The 25890-nt window shown below is 39.8% G+C and overlaps 1 protein-coding gene across 2 annotated transcripts; it reads left to right on the top strand.

The window, feature by feature from the left end:
• Positions 1-23228, top strand: xrcc1 (X-ray repair complementing defective repair in Chinese hamster cells 1). Of its 2 annotated transcripts, XM_034102929.2 has the most exons (18): positions 1-506; positions 887-979; positions 2786-2893; positions 3252-3410; positions 3975-4052; positions 5177-5300; positions 5493-5617; positions 7543-7705; positions 7791-8025; positions 9166-9282; positions 13369-13450; positions 13984-14083; positions 18513-18561; positions 20419-20552; positions 20821-20911; positions 21026-21101; positions 22175-22292; positions 22379-23228. In XM_034102929.2, the coding sequence occupies exons 1-17, from the start codon at positions 456-458 to the stop codon at positions 22280-22282; spliced, it is 1893 nt and encodes a 630-aa protein (XP_033958820.1). In that variant the 5' UTR covers positions 1-455; the 3' UTR covers positions 22283-22292; positions 22379-23228. The 2 variants fall into 2 exon arrangements, with proteins under 2 accessions (XP_033958820.1, XP_033958819.1); XM_034102928.2 differs by having other exon boundaries at positions 22175-23228.
• The last annotated feature ends 2662 nt before the right edge of the window (positions 23229-25890 follow it).

Here is a 25890-nt window from a genome sequence, read left to right as displayed (position 1 = left end):
TGTTTTAGAGGATTGCGTCACAGGACGACACAGGCCGGGCTTTTGGTGGGAATATGAGTTCGCTTCCACGTATATATATCTCAAATTAAATCCATCCATATATGTTTTGTAATGTTAGATGCAATACCAACATGACTGGCTATGTGTCAAGTACATAACCGATTCAGAATTTGTGCGTAACATCATTTTATGTTTGATAAAACCACCAGGCTATTCAGGGAAAGTTCACTCCGCCTATTGTTTGCTAGCATGCTATCACGTTATCCAACAGTATATCTGACTTAAACTTTAAGTCAATTTAATTACATTTTGAAGGCTACATTTACAGCAGCTTGAAGAACATCTTGTGCTTTATATCTTCTTAATTGGTTAACATAGCGTTTAGTGGTTACGCAGCGCTCAGTTGGTTTATTTAACATCACATTAGCTAATTCAACCTGTCAAGAATCAACAACATGCCAGAAATCCAACTCAAACACGTCGTGTCTTGCAGCACCGAGGACACTGTAAGTTCATTATATCACTTGCATTGAATGTTTACAATATTCTTTACACCAATATTTGTAGATGTATTGTTTTATTTAGGCAAATGAGAGCCGTCCTATTACCATTCATCATAACCCTTTGTACGTGGCACATTCTTCTTATATATTTTAATTGGTACTGTATTTTATATACCTAATGTGAACTTTTAAACTTCCATTGGACTTTTTTGTGCACCTCGCTTCCTGTTTTAATTAAAATATGTTGTGATTTGCTTCTATATTGATGTAGTTCTTTTTTTGCAATATTTGTCTAATTTAATGTTATGCACCAAAAACCAAATTCCTTGTATGTGAACACCTACTTCAATTAACCAGATTCTGCTGATTCTAATGTAAAACAGGCACACAAGGCAGACAACCTGCTGAGCTCTGACACCTACAGAAAGTGGAAAGCAGCAAGATCCGGGGAGAAGCAGACATCAGTCATTCTGCAGGTATGTTTTTAACACACGTGTTTTCCCAAAGGCATGTAGTTATTTGTCATTGCTGATGTGAAATGTACCTAGGCTCTAGAAACCTGCTGATCCAGCATATTTGATCCAAATCAAACAGTGGCGCATCGACCTAAATTGCTGAGTTTCACGTTTTTTATGAGAACTCCACCAAATTAGGGAGTGGGAAAGGAGCTTTTAGGTCATTTGCTACCTCAGACAGAAATATCCAACATAGATTTGTTTTTTACAGATGTTTCGCTACCTGAATTCTGCTACCCTTTGCAAGACATGAAGTCAGTCTGTGGATGTTGTTTTTTATCTTAAACTGATATTTTGGGTACTTGGCTTGCATCCTTTTTAAAAAGGCTTGTGATTATTTTATGCCGGATCATACTATATGTCCCTCATTGCTCTTCATTGGTTTAAAATCCACTAAAGAAATGCAAATATTTGGATCCTGACTTACCGTTTGTTATTGCTAAGTGTTGGGCATTCTTATTTTGTGTAAATTCTGAAGATCTATTAATCAACAACAGTTGCATGCAATCATGTTGATACAACAACAAACATTCTAAGAATCAGCAAGATTGATACCAATTAAAACATTTGACTTCCTTCCTTCGATGATGCATTTGGGTCCTTTAGGGATTCCCTTTGTCTGAATCTTCTTGCTGAGTTCACATAATTGTTTAGAGATTATGCAGAAGTTAATTGCCTCTTTCCAGCTTATTCAAATGCTACTACTGCACATTTTTTTATTATCTGGGAGACAAATAACTATTGTGCTGCTCATCTTTATGTCCCTCCAGCTCCTGCCTGATGCTTTAAGAATAGATTATACGGTTTTAAGATGTTACATGGTAGAGTATTGATGTGTCAGACAGAGTTTCCGTTAGAATTTTCTTTTGCCGGTCAACATGTCCGTTAAAGTTTAAATCTTCCAGACAAAATGAGAAAAGTGCCGGTCAGAGGTCTTCTTTGTTATTTATTGAGCTTTAAAACAAATTGATATGACTCGATATTAAACAAACTAATAATTGTCGATTAACTACATTATTCAAAAGTGAACAGTAACTTATAATAACACGGGAATAATAAACGGAGCGCTCTCTCCTTCTGACAGCCGTCCGTATCATGCAGCTCGCGGATCCAGTAATGAGTGACCCGACAGTAAAACTAAACTTATCCATAACTAGTTACGGTAGTTTGAGAGGTAATTAAAATAGCTATGTGTGATATTCTAACCTGAAGTGTGTGTTTTGTCCGCTCACCGCTGATCATACAGAGCTGCATGTTGACTCGTCAGCAGCAGCTGATCTCTCTCTCCCGTCAGATTAGACTTTACTCGCATTTATGTCCATATCGATCAGATCCAGCTAGTTCTAGCTAATGATAGGACTACCTGCTTATCAAAAGACGCCTAAACAATAAGCGTTGCTATGCAACCGGGTGAGGCCACAAAGTATAGCGCAGCATTTGTTTACATGCCCACCGGAACCCCGAGGCATTACCAACAGATCAACGCACAATCAACCCATACAGGACATCTCTTTCTCCACATTAAGTGTTAGACATTAGAATTGACTATTCTTGTCTGTCACATAAGTGGGGCAACTGATATAGATATATAGAGATTTAGATTTGCCGGTCTTCAGCATATTTTACCGGTCAAAGTCCGGTAATTACCAGCTAACGGAAACTTAAAGCAGTCTTGTTATATACTTTCACTTAAATCACGTTTTTTTAGCTCTTTGACTTATGTTTGTGTGTGTGCTCTGTTGACCTGAGCCGTTTCTTTTCTCTCAGTTAGAGAAGGAGGAGCAGGTGCACAGCATTGATATTGGAAATGAAGGCTCTGCTTTCATCGAGGTGCTGGTGGGGAATTCTTCAGCTGTCAGAGATCAGGACTATGAGGTATTCTTAAAACCAAACATCACTACAAAGTATTTCTCCTCCTAATTATGCTAATAACTAAATTTCTTTCTTTACATTACATTGCATTTAGCTGAAGCTTTTATCCAAAGCGACGTGCAATAAGTGCGTTCGACCAACAAAATACAACCTTGAAGAAAACAGAATCATATAAGTACATCAGGTTTCATAGAGCTAAAACATTTCAAGTGCTACTCAACTGGCTTTAGATAAGCCAGCCCTTTATTAGTATATAAGTGCTTTGTTAATAGTTCTATCGCTCAAAGTGGAGTCGAAAGAGATGAGTTTTCAGTCTCATCTGAAACCCTAATCCTTTTATGTCAATCCTTTTCTCCCTTAGGTTCTCTTGGTTACGTCTTCCTTCATGTCGCCCACGGAGAGTCGTAACGGCACCAACATGAACCGAGTGCGTTTCTTCGGGCCTCAGCAGCTGCAGAAGAGCGCGACTCAGGAGAAGTGGGACAGAGTGAAAATTGTGTGCAGCCAGCCATACAGCAAGGTAGAGGTTCAGTCATTTAAATGGATTAAAAAACAGAGTGCAAATAATATATCCATCTCACTCTTAATCAACAGAATCCAAAAGTAAAACAATTGTGATTTGGACTATTTTCCCACTACTTTTACCATAGAGCCACATCATTAGACATCAGTCGACATTATTGCTTCACATGTACAGAAAAAAATCGATCTGCTGGACTGTTGTGTTTAATAGTCCAGTTCTGATCCAGTAGTCCAGTGTACACTAATAAGCATATATCCATTGGTTTTTGTGAAATGAACACTAATACTGCCTAGTTGTTGTCGTGTGCTGTGCTGAAGTGCAATTATCCTTGTACATTACTGCTTTATATACAGTACTGTATTTATTATTATCTGTGTATTTATTCTTATTTATACATTTATTTTTGTATAATTTATTTTGTACATACTTGTGATAATTGTGTATATAACTGACTGTTTTGCACTCTGGTTAGACCCTCCTTAATTTTGTTACACTGTGCTTGCATTTTGTAATGACAATAAAGTAATCTAATCTAAGATGGTTTTGTATCTGTTTTTCTAGAACATAGCATACGGACTGGCCTTTGTGAAGTTTCATTCACCGCCTGACAAAAATGATCCTCTTCCAACAACCTCCCCGGTAAGTCTCGACAGGTCCCTAAACTCCAACGGGCCTGAAGATCTTCTGTATTTCTGGTTATTTTCACTGAATATAGTTTATATTGGTTTTTGCTGATATGAATACTCACTGCTCACACTAAAACCATACTTTTAGATACCTTATTTTGAAAATAAATATGATTTTTCTTCTTCTTATCCCTCTTCAAAAGCATCTCTGATGTTAAAGGTGGTCCGAACACAAGATCTCAAGCAAGTGTTGCCTAAATGAAATAGTCAACAATTCTCAAAATAGTTTCTCCTTCAAAATTCTGTCTGATCCTAAAAAAGATTTACGCACATCTTCTGACCAGATATCTGATGTAACTTTCCACATTTTGGACTTTTGATACTAAATTATTTCACTATGTGACACATTTGAGGTAATCCCTAAAAAATATTGAGATTAAATACCCTGTCCTAGTTTTAATAAGGTTTAAATAAAGTTCCACAACAAACCAGTTTGAGAATCCAGACACACCAAAGAGAGTAAACAACTAAACATTCATATTAGTGACTGTACATAAAGTTCATTCAATAAGAAGATGGTCTTTGTGATTATGCATCTCGCCAGAGTGTGTGTGTAGCACCTAAATCTATTCTAAGAACTCATCAACTTAAAGATGACTAAACCAGTGTCTGTCCGGGTTTTGGCTTGCCTCTGTTGTTTCTGCTCTCAGCTTTCTCGAGAACTGCTGATCCAAAACCTTTTAAACCCGACACAGTGCTTCCTTGGGTCCTGAGCAATACATCTGCCATGACACAGCAATGCTTGAGTTAATGTGACATTTGGGTTCAAAAGCTCACACATTTTATGGCTTCAATAAGGTCAAAGCCCCATTCAATCAATGTATACAACAAGCCCAAGATTTGACGTACATATTGTCCAAGAATATGTCCTGTAGACCTTTATTCCTTTATCCGTTTTTTAATATACTGTAGCGAGCGACTGAGAGTGAGCTGTAACCAGCATACACCTGCCAAGTTTCCCTCCATTTTGTTAGATTTCATATTGTACGTATTGCTATATCTTAAAAAAAAAAGACTCCAGCCCCTCTCTCCACCTTTTCCTTTGGCACTAAGCTTGTCTTTCTTCTCTCCTTTCAGAAACTGACGAAGCTGGGACAGTTCAGGGTGAAGGAGGAGCCTCCGTCCTCCGCTCCCAGCCTTCAGCCTGGCAGTCTCTTCTTCAATCGGGACCATGCAACAAAGTCCACTACCTCATCGAAAGGTAAATCCATTCATTTGAATTTACCAGCTCCTGAAGCACAATTACATGATTTCATTTCTTTGTTACAAAAGGGCTTATCACCTCAAATAATGAAAAACATGGCAAGTGTGAACTAATTAGGTTTTGATGTAAAGGAGACAAAAGGTAGGCGTTCTTTATTATCAAGCTACCTCTGCTTTGTTCTCCCCTCAGTGTCTCCTCAGAGTGAGAGGTTGAGTTACGCTGCTGCTGCGCTGCAGGCTGGCGGCTCCCACTCTTCAGGTGGCGGCCCCCCCTCCTCAGGCCCGGCTCCATCCTCCAGCTTGGCCTCACCGCAGGTACTAAACATCACGTCGTGTCTCCACTTAACGACAGGCAGCTTAATTTAGAAAACAGTACATCGCAAGCAGAGAAAATAAGAGGCAACTAGAAAATGCATTTCCTGCAGAAAATGCGTGCGAATGCTGTAAATTGTTAACATTTGTTGCTGAATTTAGCTGAATATGCAGAAAAAGCTGAATATGTTATGAGCTGAATGGTCTCTGTAGCTGCTTTTAGCTACAGAGACCAAGTAAGTGTGTTTTGCTGAACTTAGCGTAGAAATGCAGAAAAGTGAAATGCTTTGAATCAAATTGTTACAGCTCAAATGCATTGCAATGACTTTGTTGAACACTTGAAAGTGAAATGTTAAACTGGAAGAGTAGGGGGAAAAAAAGCTTAATATTTAAAAGAAAAGGTTTAAAAAAGGTATAAACAACAACGTGTATAGGCTTTATGTCCTGAAATAGCTGAATAATGTAATAGTTGAATGGTTTCTGCAGCTGAAAGTAGGCTGAAGAAGTTACATATCCGATGTAAGTAGTAGTGAATGAATGTGTATTAAGATTAGAAAAGAAAGTAACAAGGCTTGGGAAAGCAGCAGAATATTTTAACTGCAAACTTTTGAACTAAAACCATACGTCACCAATAATGTATAAAATATGTGGAACATATTGAAGTCAGTATGAAGTCAGACAGAAAAGATTAGGCTGAGACAGTCTGTTTGTTTCTTTGCTGAGCACCTAATCATAACACCTGTGTGTGAGCCCAGAGATCTAAGGTGTCCATGGTGACGATGTTATCAAACACCTGTGTGCAGAGATCAAAGGTTTCCATGGTGATGTGCAGTGATCTGTGAGAGGAGAGCCTTTCCATTGATCTGAATGAGAGATAAACCTCTTACATTTGAACGTTTTGTTGAAGAACCGTAGCAGCTTTCGGTAAAATGTCAACGCGTGAAGCATGTCAGGACCGTGAGGAGCGTCAGAGTCTGCTTTGTGTGCACTTTCGGGTCAATAATGTGGCATTTTTGGTCAGTGGCGAGCCGTGACTTTTATACCTAGGAAAGATAAGGTCTGACACTGAACAGTTGTTTTACCCAAAACTGTCAAATTGTACTAGTAAAGTACGTGTTCAAGGGTTTTTAAAAGGGTTGTTAACATCTACTTGATCACATATTTTCATTAATATTATTGTGCATCGATCTCCAAACTTCACCAGGAACCAAAATTCCTTGGACTTGCATAAAAAAACTAATACATTTCAGACAACAACAAAAAAATTACTTTTGTTAATTCTATTTTAGTTTTGTGAAATGTTTTAAAGGCAGTACTTTTTAGGAAAGACTTGAAATGGGGACACGGGACAAATCCACTTGGTGACCAAGCCCCAGTGCACTTTACCAACTGAGCTTTAGGGCGTCCTATGCTGTTAAATTATACAGGCAGTGCCTCACATTTCTTATGGAAGCTCTGCTCATTATGTTCTGTTCTTGTTGCTGAAATCCCATGTATTGAATGAATCTGGTACGTGAGCAGCAGCTTAAATTGCAGCTTTCATCAGCTTTAAAACGTAGGGCTTGAAATATTGCCTGGGTCTGATAAAAATCCATCAGTAAAACTCTGTATGAGCTTCACTTCTGGGGGATTGTCAATATCCGCTACAAGTCATTTGGAAGAAATACACATCTAGAACTGCACAATACATATTCATGTCTCTATGCATCAGGAAGTAATCTCAAAAGTACTTGTTGTTTTGTTTCCAAGGTGTCACTTTTAGAGCATGAAATGTGTACACAGTTTTCAGATGTGTGCTCTAGTCCACTCGTCATCCAACATTATCTCTTTCAACGCATGTCTCGTAAACATTCATGTAAAGCTTATTTTTGCAATCTGGAAAGTATCCATATATCCAATAGTTCTAATATCCATTTGTTTCCACATAGCCACCAGCAAAGAGAACATTTGAGTTCAGCAAAGAGCAAAAGTCTTCCTCCGGCCCTCCCCCCTCGAAGAAATCCAGCCCAGCTATCTCACCTGAGGGGAAAGCTGCGGCCCCCAAACCCAAGCCGAGCCCCGCCGGCACGCCCAGCTCCAGCACCCCGAAAGGTAACTCTAACAGCGTCTGAATCTTGAATATAGATTATTTCTTCACCTGGGAAGCTTCTTTGACTCCTGCAATTCTTCTCTCCAGCGTCGCCGGCACAGAAGTCTGCTGAGAAGAATCGGGAGAGCCACTCTAAACCCGACCCTAAACCCAAACAACCGAAAACCAGCGCGCAGCAGGTCCCTTTCAAACGCATCCTGGAGGGGGTCGTGTTTGTCCTCAGCGGCTTCCAAAACCCCATAAGAGGGGATTTGAGGGAAAAGGCTGTGGACATGGGAGCCAAATACAGACCTGACTGGACCCCGGACTCCACACACCTCATGTAAGTATCCAGCAGAGAGGAAGTGTGTAGAAGACACTGAACGCCTCAGCTGTCCTTACTTTACTTTTAATAGTATGGCAAGGCAAGGCAGGTTTGTTTATATAGCCCGTTTCAACACAAGGCAATTCAAAGTGCTTTACAAAAATGAAAGACATTGAGAAACATGTTATAAAATGGCATTTAAAAACAATCATTTAAAAGCTAGGATATGAATTAGAATTTAAAAAAAAAACTAATTTCAAAGCAAAGATAATAAAACATGGTTTGTTTTTTAGAAAGTAGATTAAACACCAAATTGACAAACAGTTCAATGTGCTTATATCCACTGTGTTGTTGACTGTCTTTAGAAACACATCAACTAAATCAGATTTTCTCATCTCATCCTGAAGTAATTACTGCAGGGGACACAATAAACTCAGTCCTCTGGTGGCAAGGACAGCTCAGAAATACGTCCATAAAAACAAAGGGAAGTTTTAACAGAGCTACGAACCAGCCAAAAGATGCAATATATAACATAGTGCAGGATGTCGATCACACATTGCATAGCTGTGTTTAAAATGTACAGTTGGCAATATGGCTGATCTGTATTGATGTGTCAGTTGAGAGACAAAGTAAATATTTGATATTCGTAATTTAAGAGAAAAGATGGAGCTTTATTAATCCCCGTGGATCAAACAGCAACAGGGTAAGGATGAAAAACGGGGCCACACAGATTCACACAGATTAATACAATCAAAGATACAAATACAAATGATGGAAACACTATGAACCCAACATATTGGGACATATAAACTATGAATTAAAATGAATGATAATTGATATGAAGGGCAAACCCCTTTTTTTAATGAATAATTATTCCACAGATGTTCTTTCATGATAGTTTTTATGATCTGTAGTTGAGTTTTCTGACGTGTGTGTGTGTGTGTGTGTGTGTGTGTGTGTGTGTGTGTGTGTGTGTGTGTGTGTGTGTGTGTGTGTGTGTGTGTGTGTGTGTGTGTGTGTGTGTGTGTGTGTGTGTGTGTGTGTGTGTGTGTGTGTGTGTGTGTGTGTGTGTGTGTGTGTGTGTGTGTGTGTGTGTGTGTGTGTGTGTGTGTGTGTGTGTGTGTGTGTGTGTGTGTGTGTGTGTGTGATAATCTCCAGCTGTGCCTTCGCCAACACCCCCAAGTACAGCCAGGTGAAATCAGCAGGGGGCATCATCGTGCGGAAGGAATGGGTTTTGGACTGCCATAAGAAGAAACAGAAGATCACCTATAAACAGTAAGAGAGCGAAACCCAAAGAATGGTCTTACAGTAAAACTGTTTTGATGATTGCATGTGGAGGAAGCCACAAGAGCAGCTGCCCAGGACTCATCCACAACATGTGTCCAGCGTATGAATCCTCTCCTGATGAATACCTTCTCTTCAGCCACATCTGTACCCTCTGCATCCCACAATCTGCACACGGCACTCACACTGATTGAAGTGTCCAAAAATACACATCTCACAGCGGTGATGGCTGCCTGCTGCAGAGAACATTGTAACCTTGAGCAGCTGATGCCTGCTGTGATCACAAATTCAGCTCCAGCAGCTCTCTAATTATATGATAGGATTATATGCCTCATTACAGGAGGTTCCTCTGCTACCTTTCTGTCATCGCCCCCCTTTAATCTTTACTGAATGATGTGGAGCAGAACTCTCGTCTTGGTCCAAATTAATTAGAATCGTTCTGTGCTCGTGGCGCTCTGCATGAAGCTTTGCTTTATTGTTCAGGGGATTCCTTCATAGTAGTGGCTTCTGTAATAATGATGATGATAATGAGGCTGGATGGTTGTCAAAGTTTATGAACTTGCTGGTCTCAGGCTGCTGTTATGCTAATATAAGGTTAGCAGAACTAGAGTTGTGGTAGAAACGGTATAAGCTGTCAAATAATTAGCTCTTATATAAAATATATAGTCTTACTTTCAGCAATTTATATTGTCGTTATCGCAATTTGAAATTTGGTCCGTCGATTAATCGATTATTATTCGCCAGGGCTGCCGAATAATCGATTTTGATCATGGTCAGTTTCTGGCAACCCTAGTTGATGGGCCAGCATGACAATGCAGAATATCTCCAAAGTCAAGGACGGACATGAAGGTTGACTGCTCAAAGGTTTTATGGTAGGAAGAGACAGACATCCTTTAATTCAATAGAGAAATCCTGGTTAGATTTTCAATTGTTGGCTCATAAGTTGGCTATGAATCTTGGATGTCAGTCTGGCTTCAAGCAAACATTTCTAAGTATTTGTATGACTCGGCAAAGTTAAGTTCAATGGAGGACACGGTAGTGACAGAAAATACCATGATCTCTTCTTCATTATCACTGAGGTACGATGTTAGTGATCATGTAATAATGATGACGACGGGTAAGCAGGCGATGATGAATTCTAAGAGTATTGAAGTCAGTGTGATCTGTTTACTTAGACACTGCTATTCAGAAAATCGTTAGTCTTTTACAGCATAAACTGAATGACCTTGTCTCGTTGCATAACCTGCTCATTTTCAGAATGTGGTGCGAGTAACTGGAAGGGGCCTAACGTGTTGGTGGTAATCTCACAAATATATATTTTCATTTTGCAGCACGACACATTGAATTTCTCGCACAAAGCAAATCAATGAGTAATTGAAAGATGAATCGATAACGAAAATAATTGTCAGGTTGCAGTCATTACCGGAACCATCTCTCTCTGTTATTAGTGTGCCTCTTTCGTTGTAATTAGCCTGATATTAGTTTTGATGCGAATGTTATTTCATTCGAGTTATTATCCGGTTCCAGCAGGGTCAATGTGAGGATGAGACCGGGTGCACGGCCATCCATTTTGACTTATGTTCATCTTCAAGGCTCCAAATGAAAGCGCTTTTGATGAGATGACTGTGAACAGCAGTACATATATATTTGTATATACTGCTCAAGGGCGATGGCATACAAGGCTGTGGTTTTATTAAATCTGATCATTCATTTAAGATTTTCTAAAAGTGCATAGAAGAGAGAAGTTCAGTGCAGCCTATGTTATCATTCTGCCTTGCGCTCGCCTGTCATTCTGTCAAAGATCTCTCACCCTTGCCCTCCCCCCCTTCCCTCCCTGTCTCGCTGCTCTGCTATTGTGCAGCATGCAGCTTTGATGATGTGTCCTTTATTTAAAAGCTGCATCTGCTATGGGTAATTAAAGAGACCACTTACTTTGATGATTACAAGTGCCCAAACAAATATGCACCCTCTCAAACTATCGCTCCATCATGCACACGCTTCTCTCTGAGCATCGGGAGAGGGGGGGGGGGGGAAGCACGTCCGCTGCTTGAGCCCCTGCCATGCTTACGTCATGTAAAGTGTAGTGTATGTTTAAAAGAGACTAAGTGCCCCAGTGACGGTCCAGAGATGGACAGAAAGAGAGGAGAGCCCTCGAGGCATGGAGCATCTCATCACAACGGAGGGTTTGTGGAAAACTGAGATGAATGCATTTGGTGATATTCCACCGTTGTAATTATAACCATATTTATGTACCCTATTTGGAAAATCTAGAGCACCCTAGAACTTGCTAAAGAACTGCAATTACCAAGCATTTATTGAGAGCCTTATTTGTTTTTCTTTTATCTGCTTACACTGAAAGACGGGAACAGCCTGAACAACATTGTTAAAACCTGCTCTAAGGTCATCGAGTGAAACGGAGGGATTTAAACTGCTTTTGTAAACAGCCGATTCTGCGCAAAGCAGAGAGCATGCTGGCCTCTCCAGGTCATGTTCTTGCAGACGGATTTCATGTGTTGCTGTCAGCACGTAGATATGCTCTACCTGCTCTTAAGACAAATCGCTTTTCCAAATCATTCATCCCTTCTGCACTCAAACTTTAAAATTCTTGATAGGGTTTTAACTTGATTATTTATTTATTGTGATGCTATGAAACTACTTATCGTGTGCATTGGAAGGATCCACATCCAGGCTTCCGGGTGTATCCGTGTGCTTTCTTCCTGTATGTTCCTGCCTGTGTACATGACATAAGCTGCTCACAACCAATTGCCCCTTGCGGGATTACAAATTAAAAGTTGTTGATTGAATAGAAGCCAACTAAGACCATTGATGTTCTCCACATCCATTTTTATATGAATTATAATATAAGGGACAACCCTGTAATCTTATACATTTTATGATATGTGCAATTTGTTTAGCATCGTTGAGGGCTGAAGTGGGGGCACCTCGTTACTTGTTTCGAAAATTGTGGAGGAAAATGTAACTTTAAAAAAACCAGAAGCTTTCATCATGCTTTAATGTTGGTTTGTACCATCTCTAACAACCTGTGACTCCAGTTCTCTGTAAAAGGAGCAGATCGAGCTTGTCGGTCTGCTCCTTAGGATGAGGCTTTTATTGCCATAAGCAACTGATGGCATTTCTCTTTTTTCTTTCCTTGGTACTGAGTTCAATAAGAGAAGAAAGCATAGGTCAGTGAAATGTCTCCCTACTGAGTGAGCGGTAATAATTACAGCTTAAAAGTGGTATCACCTTTAGTTTAATACCGTGCAGGTGCCTTCATAGCTGGAGAGAAATATAGGGAGAGGGGATGTCAGCCCCTCATTGAACCCTCTCACATTTTGAACATTTTAGATTTTACTCCACCCCCGCTCTCTTAACCTTTGCAGTGGTCATTACAGATGGCATTATGATCTCCCTGCTAACAGCATACTCCCTCTTGGTCTATTTGGACCAATGGGTCCATTTGGGTATGGGCACGTCACCCATAGAAAAAGATAAATCTCCAACGAGGCGTTCTGGGGCAGCAGACAGGTCTGTTCTGTGTTAGAGTTGTACTCGCTCGCTACACGGTGTACTTTGAGGGTTTGTGACTCTGCAGATCGTTTACATGCATAAAAAGCTTCATAACACACAAGGGCACGGGTAATAATCAGAAAAGCATGACATGGGACCTTTTAAGGTTAGATTGGATGTGGACTGTGTATTTCCATGTAAAGGAGGAGGGATGTGTACTTGCTTACTCAAGCTAAAATTGACACGAAGAGCACTGGGACAAATCCTGGGTTGAAAGGTTTTGGACTCTTTTCCCCTCTACTGCAGTAGCTCAGGCTTTTCTCCCAGCAGACACTCTTCAAAGCTTTTGGCATCGGTAATGTTTACAACATCAGGATATTAAACGTCTGGTGAAAAGTATTACCTGGGTTCTGATCCTTTGTTCTACTATTGCCCGACAATGTTCCACTGCCATTTGAAACATAGCAATGCTGATTGATAGCAGGATATATCGTGCCAACGTTCTTTTCCCTCTGGCCTTTAATCATCCTGACACATTTCCTTCACCCGTTCTTTGTCTTTCTCCAGGTATCTGATGGATGGAGCAGAGTCAAGCTCAGAGAGCGAAATGGAAGTGGATGAACAGAGTGAAGAGGAAGTGAGCACAAAGGTACATTTTGTTTTTTTAGTAGGCTAATTATCTAATCACTCAAATCCAGCACAAGACACTTTTTGTTACGCTGCTATGGACAATCTGCAATAAATGCACATTTATCTTGCACCAAAGATATTTTGTATATATTGATTGCTGTGGGGTTTTTGTTATCTTAATGTGTGCATATGTGTAAATGTGTCTGTCTTTGTATATAGAATATACATATTTTATACATATCTGTATACTGTATAATTTTACTTTCGGGATTGTTGGAAACGTCATTTCGATCTCTCCGTAAACACAAACTGAGGGTGTTTCTCAATGTCGAGTAAAGCTGCTCCAAAGCCACTATTTCAAGCATACTACGTCATCGAGTGGCGCCGAAGGACTGTTTAAATGCCCAGCATACATGTGCTACCAAGCAAGCCTCCTCGACATTGAGAAACGGCCCGTGTAAGATTGACATTAAAGTTGACTTTGATCTAATCAATAATACTTTTTCTAGTTTCTAACGGACAGTTTTAAAACTTTGTCCATTTTGTTTTCAGACTCCACCAAAGCAGCAGAGACAAGTGACCCCGAAAAAGACGCCAGAGAAGAAGAAAGACGAGGATGAGTATGCTGGCTCAACCGATGTGGATGAACCAGGTTTGAGGCAAAACTACTTTATAAAGTCACTCTGTGAAATAATTTAACTGAACTTTACCCAGTCATTCGTTTAAGATTCAGTCATCATAGCCACTCTTTGGATAAAAAAGAAAGGCTATTCATTGTTCTGGAAAGTGCATACTAGATGAGAGCTTTAGAAAGACTCATATTGTTTGTCAATTGACTTTAATTGAAGTTAATCTGAAACAGGCAGACATACAGGGTGTATTGATGGGGGATGAAGTGGGCTGTCAGTCAGTTGAAAAGATAAATAGAGGAAATAAAAGAATGAAACCCAAGCTCAAGAGGCATTGAGAGAAAAGGAACAAACTAAAAAAACCTTAATTAGGAAAAACAAGCATTTCAGCATGTCGTGAAGGCCGTCTTATTTACTTTTGGTGCGTCTTTGAACTCAGTTAAAAGTTTTGGTTATGTACCATGTGCTCAGACAAAGAATAGCCAAAGGGAGAGTCTGTATAAAGTCTTGTCCTTAAATGACTTGGTAGGTGAGGAAAGAAAAGTGTCTGAGCATTAGTGGATTTCATTTCAAATTGAAACATAAATTAAATGTAGATTTCCTCAGACTCTCCACCCATAATAAAACAGTCCTGCCATACTCGACAGACTGCGATGAGTTTCTTTTATGTCTGAACAGAGAATGTTCTTTTACTGATGATTGATTCTCACTAATAATTTGAAGGGATTTCTCTAGGATTTTTGTGCAGAAATACAAATTATCCCGTTTGGTGGAGTTGACTTTTCACAACATTCTTTTGGGTCCGGAGTTACAGTACGCACCTTACATTTAATGTTTAAGATGGTGTAGAAGAGGCCCTGTGCAATAACGTTTAGTTTAAATTAGAAACAAAAGCCACAGATTTGTGTAAAGCAATAGAACAATAAGATGATGACAACTTACCATCTGTAGTTAATCAGAAAATAGACTTCTAACTCTAAAAGTTCACAATTGAATAGATTGTTTTAAAATTGTTCTTTTTGTTTGCATCTGGAAATGAAGGTTTGAATTGAGAACTTTCTGCTACCTTAAAACCTTTAAAATGTTAAAATGGTTCAAAAGATATATTTTTCAGACACAAGTCCTGTTTCTCGCTTGAGGCCAGGAAAAGGCTAGTCTCTGTGACCTTTTGACCTTTGACGGACTATGGGGATCTGGTCTATATGAATGCACCTGCCGACCTGATCAAGTTACAGTAGATGCCGCCGATCACAGTGCGCTGAGATATGTTACTAACTGTAAAGTATTAACTCATCACTGTCCCCTGTATGCCAGGGCAGGTTTGCCTTCACTTACTGTACGGAGGCTCAGTCACTGGTACATGTTTATCTATAAAGCCATGTTGTGTAAACTACCAACTTATATATGCTCTTTGATCTCACGGAGAGTGGCAAGTAGCTATTGCCTGAGATCTCATGCTGTGGTTTTGTGACATGTGCCAAGTGCTAGGACTGATTTAAATTAAATCAAATCAAGGTTTATTTATAAAGCACATTTAAAAGTGATTTTTTTTTTGGTCGAGCCAAAGTGCTGTACATGTAATAAAAACATATTACTACAATCACTATAAATTACAACAGATATATAAAAAACACAGGGAAAAGTCAGGAGTCGTGCTCCGCTCTGACTAGATAGTGTGCGAAAAAGTCCCACCGTCCGGGACGTGTTATTTACAATATCGGACAAGTAGATCTTTCAATTGACTTGTCCGGTGGACAAGTGACGTTTTTCGACCTGATTTATTGACAAATGATTGATACATTCAGTTTACAAAAGGCCGAACTCATTCGCAAATTGTACGTGTCCGCCATTGTTCGTTTAGAAGTGTTAGTTTGGGTTCTGCTTGTCGATTCCTAAATGCATCTCGCCGCTTTCTGTACAGTTAGACGGCGCGGAGCGGGGCGGGAAGTGTAGCACAGTGGCAGGGCTGGGAAGCAACACTCGGTTCCGAGTAGGAACAAATAACAATTTTTCCGGTACCGGGATTAATAAGAGTTGTGAGGACAGGAGGCGAGGCCGAGCCCCGCGGACTGCAGCTCTCTCTCTCTCTCTATGCTCCGTATCAGTTGATCGCTGCACTGTGCAGCTCAGCGTCTCTCTCTCTTTCTACACACAGCGGATCCGCTGCCCGTTTAACAGCCTCATCTTTGTCAAACTTTCTTATGTTCTTTCTCTAACACGTAATGAAGGTTATTAAGCGTTTTAGCTCCTGTGTTGTTAATATTGATGCCATTTCCTTTATGAAGTGAAGCAGCCTCCCTGTCTGTGTCCTCGCGCTGTCCTCACATCCCCGGACCCCCAGACTCGGAGGAGCAGGATGTCAGTATTGTTTATGAAGCAGGGTATAGAAAGTACATTATGGAAATGAAAATACTATTTCTTTACTTTTACAAACAGTGAGCAGCTGGGCAGCTGTGTATTGCAGGACGTGTGTAAGCGTGCAAGCGTCTTTGCGTTGTAGAAAAGCGCTAGACCTATAGGCTATAAATATAATGTATTATTATTATTCGGTTATGTCCTATGTGTTGGACATGTGTGGTTGGACTCTGTCTCACAGGCAGGTTGCAGTGTAACATCAGAGGAGACTGGGCCAATTGTACATTCTCAAACTGCACCACTTAGAACTAACTAAACAATGCAGAGATTATTTTTATATAATTGTATTCAATAACCGTAAGAAATTCAACAGTATGAAGTGATTTGTAAATAGGAATACAGATTTGACTTAATGTTTTCATAAATATATTTTTCTCCCAGTTTGTCATGGGACTTATTTTGACCCTCTCAAAGAACCGGAACCGAAAAGCAGAACCGGAATCGTTAAAATCCAAACGATACCCAACCCTATGTGTGATGCAGTAAAATCTCACTTCTCACTTACGTTAGCGGTGTCATAAAAACCGTGGGAAAATGTAAAATACGATGACGAAGAAGAAGATTCCAGTGGCCCCAATTTTTGTCCATTCTGGACAAGTGAAAAATGTATAACTGAAACTGAGCATCTTGGTTCCCCTGAATCCTTTTTAAAGCACGGCTAGATGCAATGCAATATGATAATCTGGGTACCTGTCAATGTCGATAGGTTTGTAAATTGTAATTATGTTGTATGATGTCCTTTTTGTTTTCTGTTGTTTTCCTGTTTTCATGTGTAACCAACTTTGCAGGTCTCCCTTGAAAAAGAGATCGTTTGATCTCAATGGGATTTTACCTGGTTAAATAAAGGCTACACACACACACACACATGCAAATATATACAAACCGTAATGTAAGCACTGTCTTTATAGAACTTTTCTGTAGGCTATATTGTATATTATACATATTATTCTTTATTTATGTTATTGCATTAATTTCTTTATCGGCCATTTCCTTGTTAACGGAGTGAAAGGCAAAGGAAGTTGGTTTTTAACCGTGTAAATTACAAAAAAAAAGCTTTGCCTTCATAGGAATAGTGATGACTCAGCACGAAAGTCCTACCCCTAAAGCGTAGTGAATGAGACGGGTTTGTGGGCGGGCCACAGTCTGGGTTATTAATGTGAAACACTGATTTAACGTCTACACTACCTCAGGGTCACCCACCAAAAAGTAAACTCCAATGACACGCATAACACGTTTCCAAAAAATTGGAGGAAGCAACAAACAAAAAGCACAGAGTCATAAATGACATTCTGTAAATGTATATATTGCGAAGCTCGAGAGCTACACATGAAGTGGCTTTTACTCATTGGCAGTGATTCATTCTAACCGGGGATGGAGAGATGTTTGATCTGGAGCTGAAGAGGGGTGAGAGGGGCGAGGGGGCAATGTGAGGGGATTAGACAAAAGGCATCACCTTTATGAAGAACAACTGGATGATTCGACTAGGCCACCGTGAAAGGGACATGTAATACCTGTGAAGGGACTTGTGCATGATTCTCATTTCTATGGTAATGCCGTGGCAGAAGTAAAGTGTCGCTGTGCATCGATGAGGCAACACAGCAAACACACGCAAGGCGACAGCATTCAATTAGACCTGCTTTTGTTCCCCTCAACAGCACAGGATTGTAGGGACAAGTGTTACCAAGGTTACATGATTGAACCTGCTGATATGTGTCTGTCATTGATGGGTGGATTCATATGGCGTTTTATCTTTCTGCTATGCGTATTGGAAATATACAGTAAGAGCATAGCATGTTGTAAAAAACATGAAAAATGACTTGGAAGATTTCATTTTTGGACATTTGATTCTAATATTTTGTTTAGAGATCAAACTACAGTGATGGTAATTTAAGATTCAAGGATTTATCGTCAACCAATGAACTGATATGGTTACCTATAAATATATTCGCTTATTTCACACATTTGCAAGATCTTTTCATGCAGTAAAACAAGCCTTGCATATTGACAGTTTTACCATATTGACACTACTTTTCACAGGAAGTGGAGATGATGAGTCTGCCGTGGACACTGAGGACGAGCTGCAGAGGTAAATCATGTGAACGATGCGGTGTGTAATGATGTGGGCGAGTTTGTTCTTCCATGTAATTACATTTTGTCCACAGAATCTCATTGTTTTGCTTTAACGACCTACTGTGCTTGTTAAATAAGCATTGTTTTCTGCATCAACAAAAAAACTAGCTTGTGACCTAAGTGAACGTGTGTGTGAAATCAGTCAGATATTTGATTGGCATTTTGTATTATGCTTCTTAATTATGTCAGTGTTGTAACGGATTCCCAAGGGACCAAATAGATGTTATTGTTTTCGGCTATTTCCTCCTTTCAAGATAATCTGTAAAAGACGTTTGACGGAAACACTCACGACTTTAAAGCCACTAATTTCTGAGGGAGTGATTGAAGGTTTTCTGGGAACCAGGAACTGAAAGATTATGTTGAGAAGAGAGATTGTTTGCTGTACTTCAGACAGGATGTGGCAAAAGCTTAATACAACAACTCTTAAACTACCATCTTATATGTGGTCTGTGTGGTGTGCGTTCATACTGATATATAGGATGAACTGAATTATCTCTTTTTAAAGATGGTTGTACGCAATCCACACTCTATATCGCGTATATACTCTCAAGCAGGGGTGTCCAAACTATGGCCCAGGGGCCAAATGCGGCCCGCGGACCATTTTCTATCGGCCCTCACTCAGCAAATAAAAAAAGTATAATGACTTAAGTATTATAAACTTCTGCTTGTCTTATATTGTACTTCTTAAATATATATGTTCAAATATATTACACAGTATTATGCATGTGTTAATAAGCCTACTTTTAAAATAAATTCAGTTAATTAAAGTTGAAAACATGTTCTATCAAATCTAAGTTGATAAGAAAAAAGCCCAATAACAAATGTACATAACAACCTTGAAATATACTCTTCATATTTCCTCTTATGATAATCAATCTGAAGCTTTATAAATGAACACAATAAATGAAACACTGGAGAGCTGTGAGCTGTTTTTTTCTTAACGCATTTTCAAGTATCAAGAATGATTTACCTACATTGGATTGATTTTTCCAACTTATAACTTAACTTTTGAGGCAAAATACCTCTAGTCAGCGGCCAGACCTTCTTATATTTGTATGTATGTTGGACACCTCTGCTCTAAAGGGACTAAGAGCAATGTCAAAGAAGGAGCTTTATGTTTTAAAAAAAAAAAAAGATTCATAAGCTCTAAGAAGCTGAGATCTGTCACGCTGCCAGTGTGACTGCCATGAGCACATGAGCACATTCCCTCCATTTTAGCTTCACCGCACTGTCCAGACATTTTAGGATTCATTTTAAAACCGTTTTATTTACTTTTAAATCCCTCAATGGCCTGGCCCCGCCCTACCTCTCTGAGCTGCTCCACCCCTACACTCGTCTTCTCAGGTCAGCTGATCACCTGCTCCTTAATGTGCCGAAAACTAAGCTAAAGCTCAAAGGGGACCGTGCTTTTCCCTTTTACGGCCCCTAAAACTGTGGAACGCTCTGCCCCTCCACGTTAGACAGGCACGGTCAGCTTTTAAATCGCGTCTTAAAGCTCACCTCTTCTCCTTAGCGTTCTGCGTTTTGTAGATTGTTGCTTTTATTGCTTTTAAATGGTATATTGTTTTTACTATATGGCTGTTATTCGTATTCTTGTTTATTTTGTGTTCTTACCTTTATTTGTTTTTGTTTTGAGAGCTGTGCTGTGGGATCTTTTTGTATTTCTCTGAACAAAAGTGCTTTATAAATAAAGTTGGATTGGAAGAAGTGCTCTGACACTAAAACAAAGTCGGGAAGTGTCTTCCTTTGAGCTGCACACAGTAGCACAATTGATACAACAATATAAGGGGTCGTTTTCCTGTCCCTGTGATAGGGTGGAGCACGAGAGCAGACAGAAGAAAGCTTCATCAGACGTGAAGGTGAAGCAGGAGGATCTGTTCGGGGGGTCCACAGACGAAAACACAGACGCTGAGGCTGAAGAGGATCTCCCCATCCCTGAGCTCCCAGGTGAGGCTCTCTTTGTCCTTGTCTCCTGTCTCTGTCTGTTCCTATCAAAGAAACAAGATGTCCTCCATTACTCTTTGGACATTGCAAACCCCGACAGAAAGTAATTGGATGGCTTTCAGGAAACACCACACACAAACATCAACTGTTTTTCTCAGTTTTCTTCTGTGCTTTGCTCCTTTCTCACCCTTTATCAAATAGCACCTGTGGTGCTCCACTTTCCCATTGTATAGTAGTAAGCCTTATCTGCCCATGTTCTCATTTACCCCAGACTTCCTGAGAGGAAAGCACTTTTTCCTCTATGGTAAATTTCCCAACAACGAGAGGCGCCTTCTGCTGAGATACATTGTTGCCTTCAACGGGTGAGAAACACCATTTAAGAGCACAACACAAGTGCATCGCTACTTTAATTGGTCATGGGAATTCACTGAGATGTTGCACGATCGTATAGAAACATAATATTGTCTTGGCTGCAGGCTGATCGAGGACTACATGACGGAGAAGGTGCAGTTTGTGGTGACCAGTGAAGGGTGGCACGACTCCTTTGAAGACGTGAGTTTCATTGTCGCTTCCCCCTAAAAACCATTAGATTTCAACATTTCTGTGCATATGGATTAGAGCATAAGGACATGAGTTTTTGAAGGTTACGTTCACTGTGATCTACGGGCTTTATCTTTATATTTGTTAACCCTTTTGTTCGCTGCTGAACACTTTGACAATGTGGATATATCCTTCAAACACATCATTTAGACTCTTCTATCTGTTTTTCTTGGCGGGGGGGAGGGGTAATCGAATGGTCAATTATATAGAGTGCACAGCAAAGGAAGACATGTCACAAAGGCAAAAACACTTCTTTGGCATTTGCTTTTAAGCAGCTACTTCTCTTTTCACAGGGTATAAATAAAAGCATTGCAGCAAATTGGGAACCTGAGTATTTTAGCCTTGCAGTGAAAATGCAGCACTGTTGGGAAAGAGTGTCTTTTAAATCTATTTACTGACTGCTATGAAAATTATGAGGGTTAAAAAACACCCATCTCTCCAAAACATATACGAGCAGTCCATTATCAGACAGGCAAACACAATGGTGTCTGATCCCACCCACATACTCCACCCAGGGTTCCAGCTCCTACCTTAGAAGGTAGAAGGTTCAGGGTTCCCAAGAGCAGGCTGAACCGCTATAAGCACTCATTCCTACCAATGTCCGTTAAGCTTCTTACCATCCACATGAAATGAAATGTAGTCAAATGTAATGAAATGTACTTTTAAAATGTTGGCCATGAGGGGTAGTGCAATAGGTCGCCATTGTCAGTATGTGCGTCTGTGTATTGTTTTGTTCAAACGGTGTATGACTGATGATATGTGTATGTCTGTTAATGTCCACTATGTTTGTATATGTACATGTATGCGGAACTGCAGGACGGAGTCCAGAACAAATGTCCTTACGGGGGCAATAAAGTATATCGCATCGTATTTGAAAAGGGTATTTGAGAGCCTTGAAAGCATCTGAACAAGCAGAGTTTCAGAGCTTTTTAAAGGGTCGTACCGTTTAGTTATCTGCTGCGCATTATAATGCAACACTGGATGACCTTTCTTTCCCCTCGCTTTCACTCTCAATTTTCTCACAGGCGCTGATGGAGAATGGCAATCTGAACTTTGTCAAACCCGCATGGATTTACGCAATCAATGAACGACAAAAGATTCTGCCCTATCAGCCCTACTCCGTTGTCCCCTGAACAATATCCTGTACGTACACACACAGATGAGCAGACACACTTACACTCAGTTTCCTGAACAATGGAGCAACGGTTTTTCTTTCTTCTGATTTGCAGCTTCCTGAGAGACAAGCAATAAACAACTACAGTTCATTAATGCTTTTACACTTTCTACTGGCCATCATGAAACGGCTTCAACCCTGATGTTCCTTGCTTTCCGCTAAGATGGGAGAAGAATATTTTAAAATGTGGTGTGTAATGTTAGGATAAGGTTTAGATTCATGGTTAGCTTTTTAGTTCAAGGTTGTTAGTTTTAGCTTGGCCAGAAGGGGACATCTTCTTCATCAGTGTCGTGTCAGGCGCACTTTCTTCGTGGACAAAGCACACACACTCTTGAGTCCTCTGTTACTGTGATGCAGTTTGTTGCTGCTCACCTCAAGAACCTCAGACTCTGGAAATAAATGACCCGCTGTCCTCACTGCCAGCAGCACTGATAACACTCTGACTTGGGTAAGCGGGGAGACCATTATGAAACCAGCAGTGAAAGTCAGCTGAAGAAAAGTGCCATTGTTCTATTGCTGCAGCTTCCAAATGCAGAGATCAGGAAACAGTATTCTACAACAATAAATAAATACTGGAGTTTGTTTTTCTCCATTTTATTAAAAGCCATGATTTGGAAAGTGATGGATTTCTCTGTGTCAATGCTTGATAATGCTTGAGTTTGTGATTTGTTTTTTGAGTCATGTTCATGGAATGAATATTAGAAGAAATGGACAGATGTGAGGACGCAAAACAGACGTCAGTGTTTTGCGTCACTCGAGATTTCCTTTATGCTTCTTAAGACAAGAAGAAGAGTTGTCGAGCTTACCGTCTGCTTTTCCGAAGCAATTTAAGTCTCTTTAAGTTGTTTTTGTTCTTATGCTACTTAATTATTTTGTCAAAATAAAGAAATTGGTTTTTAATGAAAGGTATTTCTCTCATAATTATTCATCTAACTGTCTTTGCACTTAGCTGTTCTCGTCCCTTCCTATTCCTCCCTCTCTGTGGCTGCAGCTCGAGAGGCACTCTGCTTCTCTCTTGAGACGCTTTCTCCTTTCTCTTCAATTTACTTCTCGTCCTGTTTTGTGCCCCGGAGCCACCGGGTCTTCTGCTCTTCAGTCAAGGGGATTAGAAAGCTGGAAAGTAGACGTGAGATGGGGAGATGGGGAGGGCTGCGAGGAGAGAGGCTGCAGGAAAGATGGAAAGGTTTGGATGCCTTTTTAGAGTAGCCAAGGATCAGACTGTTTTATTTTTCTTGTTGATAATTCACACACAGGAGAGAAATGTGGGCTGCCTTGCACCTGGTGCTTCCCAATAAGAGGTAGAGTGCAAGGTCCAATCCATTTAGGACCTGAAGCAAGAGAATTTACAGCATCATCCTGATACAATGCCATATTTCATTTAAATGCAGTTTGGTTGTAAAGATGGCAGAGAGGGTGGGCTGCTTTCAAATTGTCCCATCGTCCCATCTTATTCTTGTCACCTTGATCACTTCCTGTCAGATGTATTCCTTGCTCATTGCATTTTTATGTCTCCTGTGAAATTCAGCAATGACCTTGGATGACTGCTAAAATAGCCGAACATTGTTTGACTTTGTAGATGTAATCCTCATTATCACCGGTCCGGCACCCTGTGTAAGTCAATTGTAATGTCAATCTTTCAATTGGTATGTACAGTAGATGTCTTGCATGGATAGATTATTTTTTGATGTTATAAAAAAAAATAAGATTTCAGTTATTTAATCTTATATTCTCTATTTAATCTCAGGATCTTCCTACAGTACTGACTCAGTGGTGGTGGGGGGGGGGGGGGTATTTTTCAAAGAAGTCATTCATATTTTATATTTCTAATTAATTTCACTTAAGCTGTCAAAGGTATTTGTCCTTGTGAATAAACTCCACATGAAATCTACTTTGATTGAATGCTTTGAGACAATGAAATGGGAACACTTCTAAAAGGAACTGCGGGCTATGTTTCTCAGCTTTTATCCGATATCTTTCAGCCCAAAGTAAGCCAACACAAGATGTTCTCTTTAGTCTGTCACCCAGCATTGTCATGATACTGTATAACAAAAATGTTTATTGAATGGTTATTCACACTGGATTTCAATGTAATTAAGTATTAATGAATAGACTGACTAGATCAAGTTAAAGGTTAAAATGTGTCCCTGCAGAGTACAGATGTTCCTGCAAATTCAAATGAAGCAGACCCAATGGCACCAAGTTGCCCTATTATGCTCATTTTCAGGTTTCATAACTTTATGTAGTGCCTCTATTGTGAAATGTTTCCATGCTTTAATCTTCAAAATGGTCTTGATTTGTTGTGCTGCAGCACCTCTTTTCACCCTCTGTCTGAAACCAGAGCCCAGTCTGCTCTGATTGGTTAGCTAGCTGGCTCTGTTGTGATTGGTCAACCGTAAGAGATGTCCCGCCCCTAAGCTAATCACATACAATTTGTTGCAGCGCTAGCCAATAGAAGCGTGAGTGTTACGCAGTGATGTCACTATGTTGAAGAAGTTAACAAAGGATAGGGATTGAGGCATAATACTGGGGGGTTGAGGAACTTTGGGATTTGTAGCGCTTGCAGACCATTCAAATGCACAAAACCTATATAGCACGAAAGGGAAAACCCCCAAAAGCATATTAGGACCCCTTTAACCCTACCCCTAAAAAACCATTGTACAAAACCATGCAGTCCCCATGGAAATCAAAATGGTAGTACACAAACCAAACTATTTCTATTACAAATATAAAAAAGGTAATGGGATGTATTATGAAGAAAGACATTTCAGTTTAGTACAAAACATGTTTTATTAATTGATGCATTATGTACATACCACTGTAGATCTGCAGCTGGTGACGGGGGTCAATTACATACTGCTGGGTAGTTTCATCTGTAATATCCCATCACTTATGTGTTGCACTTATACATGGGTTTTAAATAATGTGTTTACTCAATCAAAGCGCTAAGAAGTTGTCTTAATCAGTAAATATTGTGTATGTAGTCGTGCTGACCTTCCCAGATAATTCTCAGCAAAAGCTTCTTAGGCCAATGCTTTGCTCTCATGTTGAATATCTTTTTTCTTTTCTAAATCAGTTTCTTATTTTTCTTTCTGCTTTTCCCTTTGGCCCCAGCTATCAGTAATGGTTAGCATTGCCAGCTTGCAGGACTATGCCACTGAGATTTATTTATGATTTATTGCAAGTACTGACAGCTTTGACAATCTTATTGCCTGGTGTATTTGAAATCAGATTTGCCACATGGACTCATTTACTTCTGTTCAAGTCCATAGTAGGCTATAACATCTCTGGAGACTATCTTTTTATTTTAGATGTTGCTATTACAGGAATTACCATCACAGTAAATTAAAAAACGTATAACACATTTCAGAAAATTGCATCAGAGCCTTAATATCAGGCAAAGGTTCTACAGCTGATACTCTGCTTATTGCTTTCTATTAAAGTGAAATTGCTAAAGAAATGTAATCAAACTATTAAAACTGCATTAAATACATTGTGTGTGTAAATGAGGAGAAGTTACGTTTTATTTATTTTCAGGGAAATCACCCCGTCATACCCTAATGGCAATAG

The sequence above is a fragment of the Pseudochaenichthys georgianus genome, chromosome 16, assembly GCF_902827115.2.
Source record: "Pseudochaenichthys georgianus chromosome 16, fPseGeo1.2, whole genome shotgun sequence".
NCBI lineage: Eukaryota > Metazoa > Chordata > Actinopteri > Perciformes > Channichthyidae > Pseudochaenichthys > Pseudochaenichthys georgianus.
Note: the sequence above shows the minus strand (reverse complement) of the source record. Positions and strands in the feature narration are given on the sequence as shown.

Excerpts from the sequence above, each read along its gene's own strand:
- xrcc1 (XM_034102929.2), top strand. The coding sequence starts at position 456 with ATGCCAGAAATCCAACTCAAACACGTCGTGTCTTGCAGCACCGAGGAC. Across the intron at positions 507-886 it reads CTTGCAGCACCGAGGACACT|GCACACAAGGCAGACAACCT; the intron begins GTAAGTTCATTA and ends AATGTAAAACAG. Across the intron at positions 8,026-9,165 it reads CCGGACTCCACACACCTCAT|CTGTGCCTTCGCCAACACCC; the intron begins GTAAGTATCCAG and ends GATAATCTCCAG.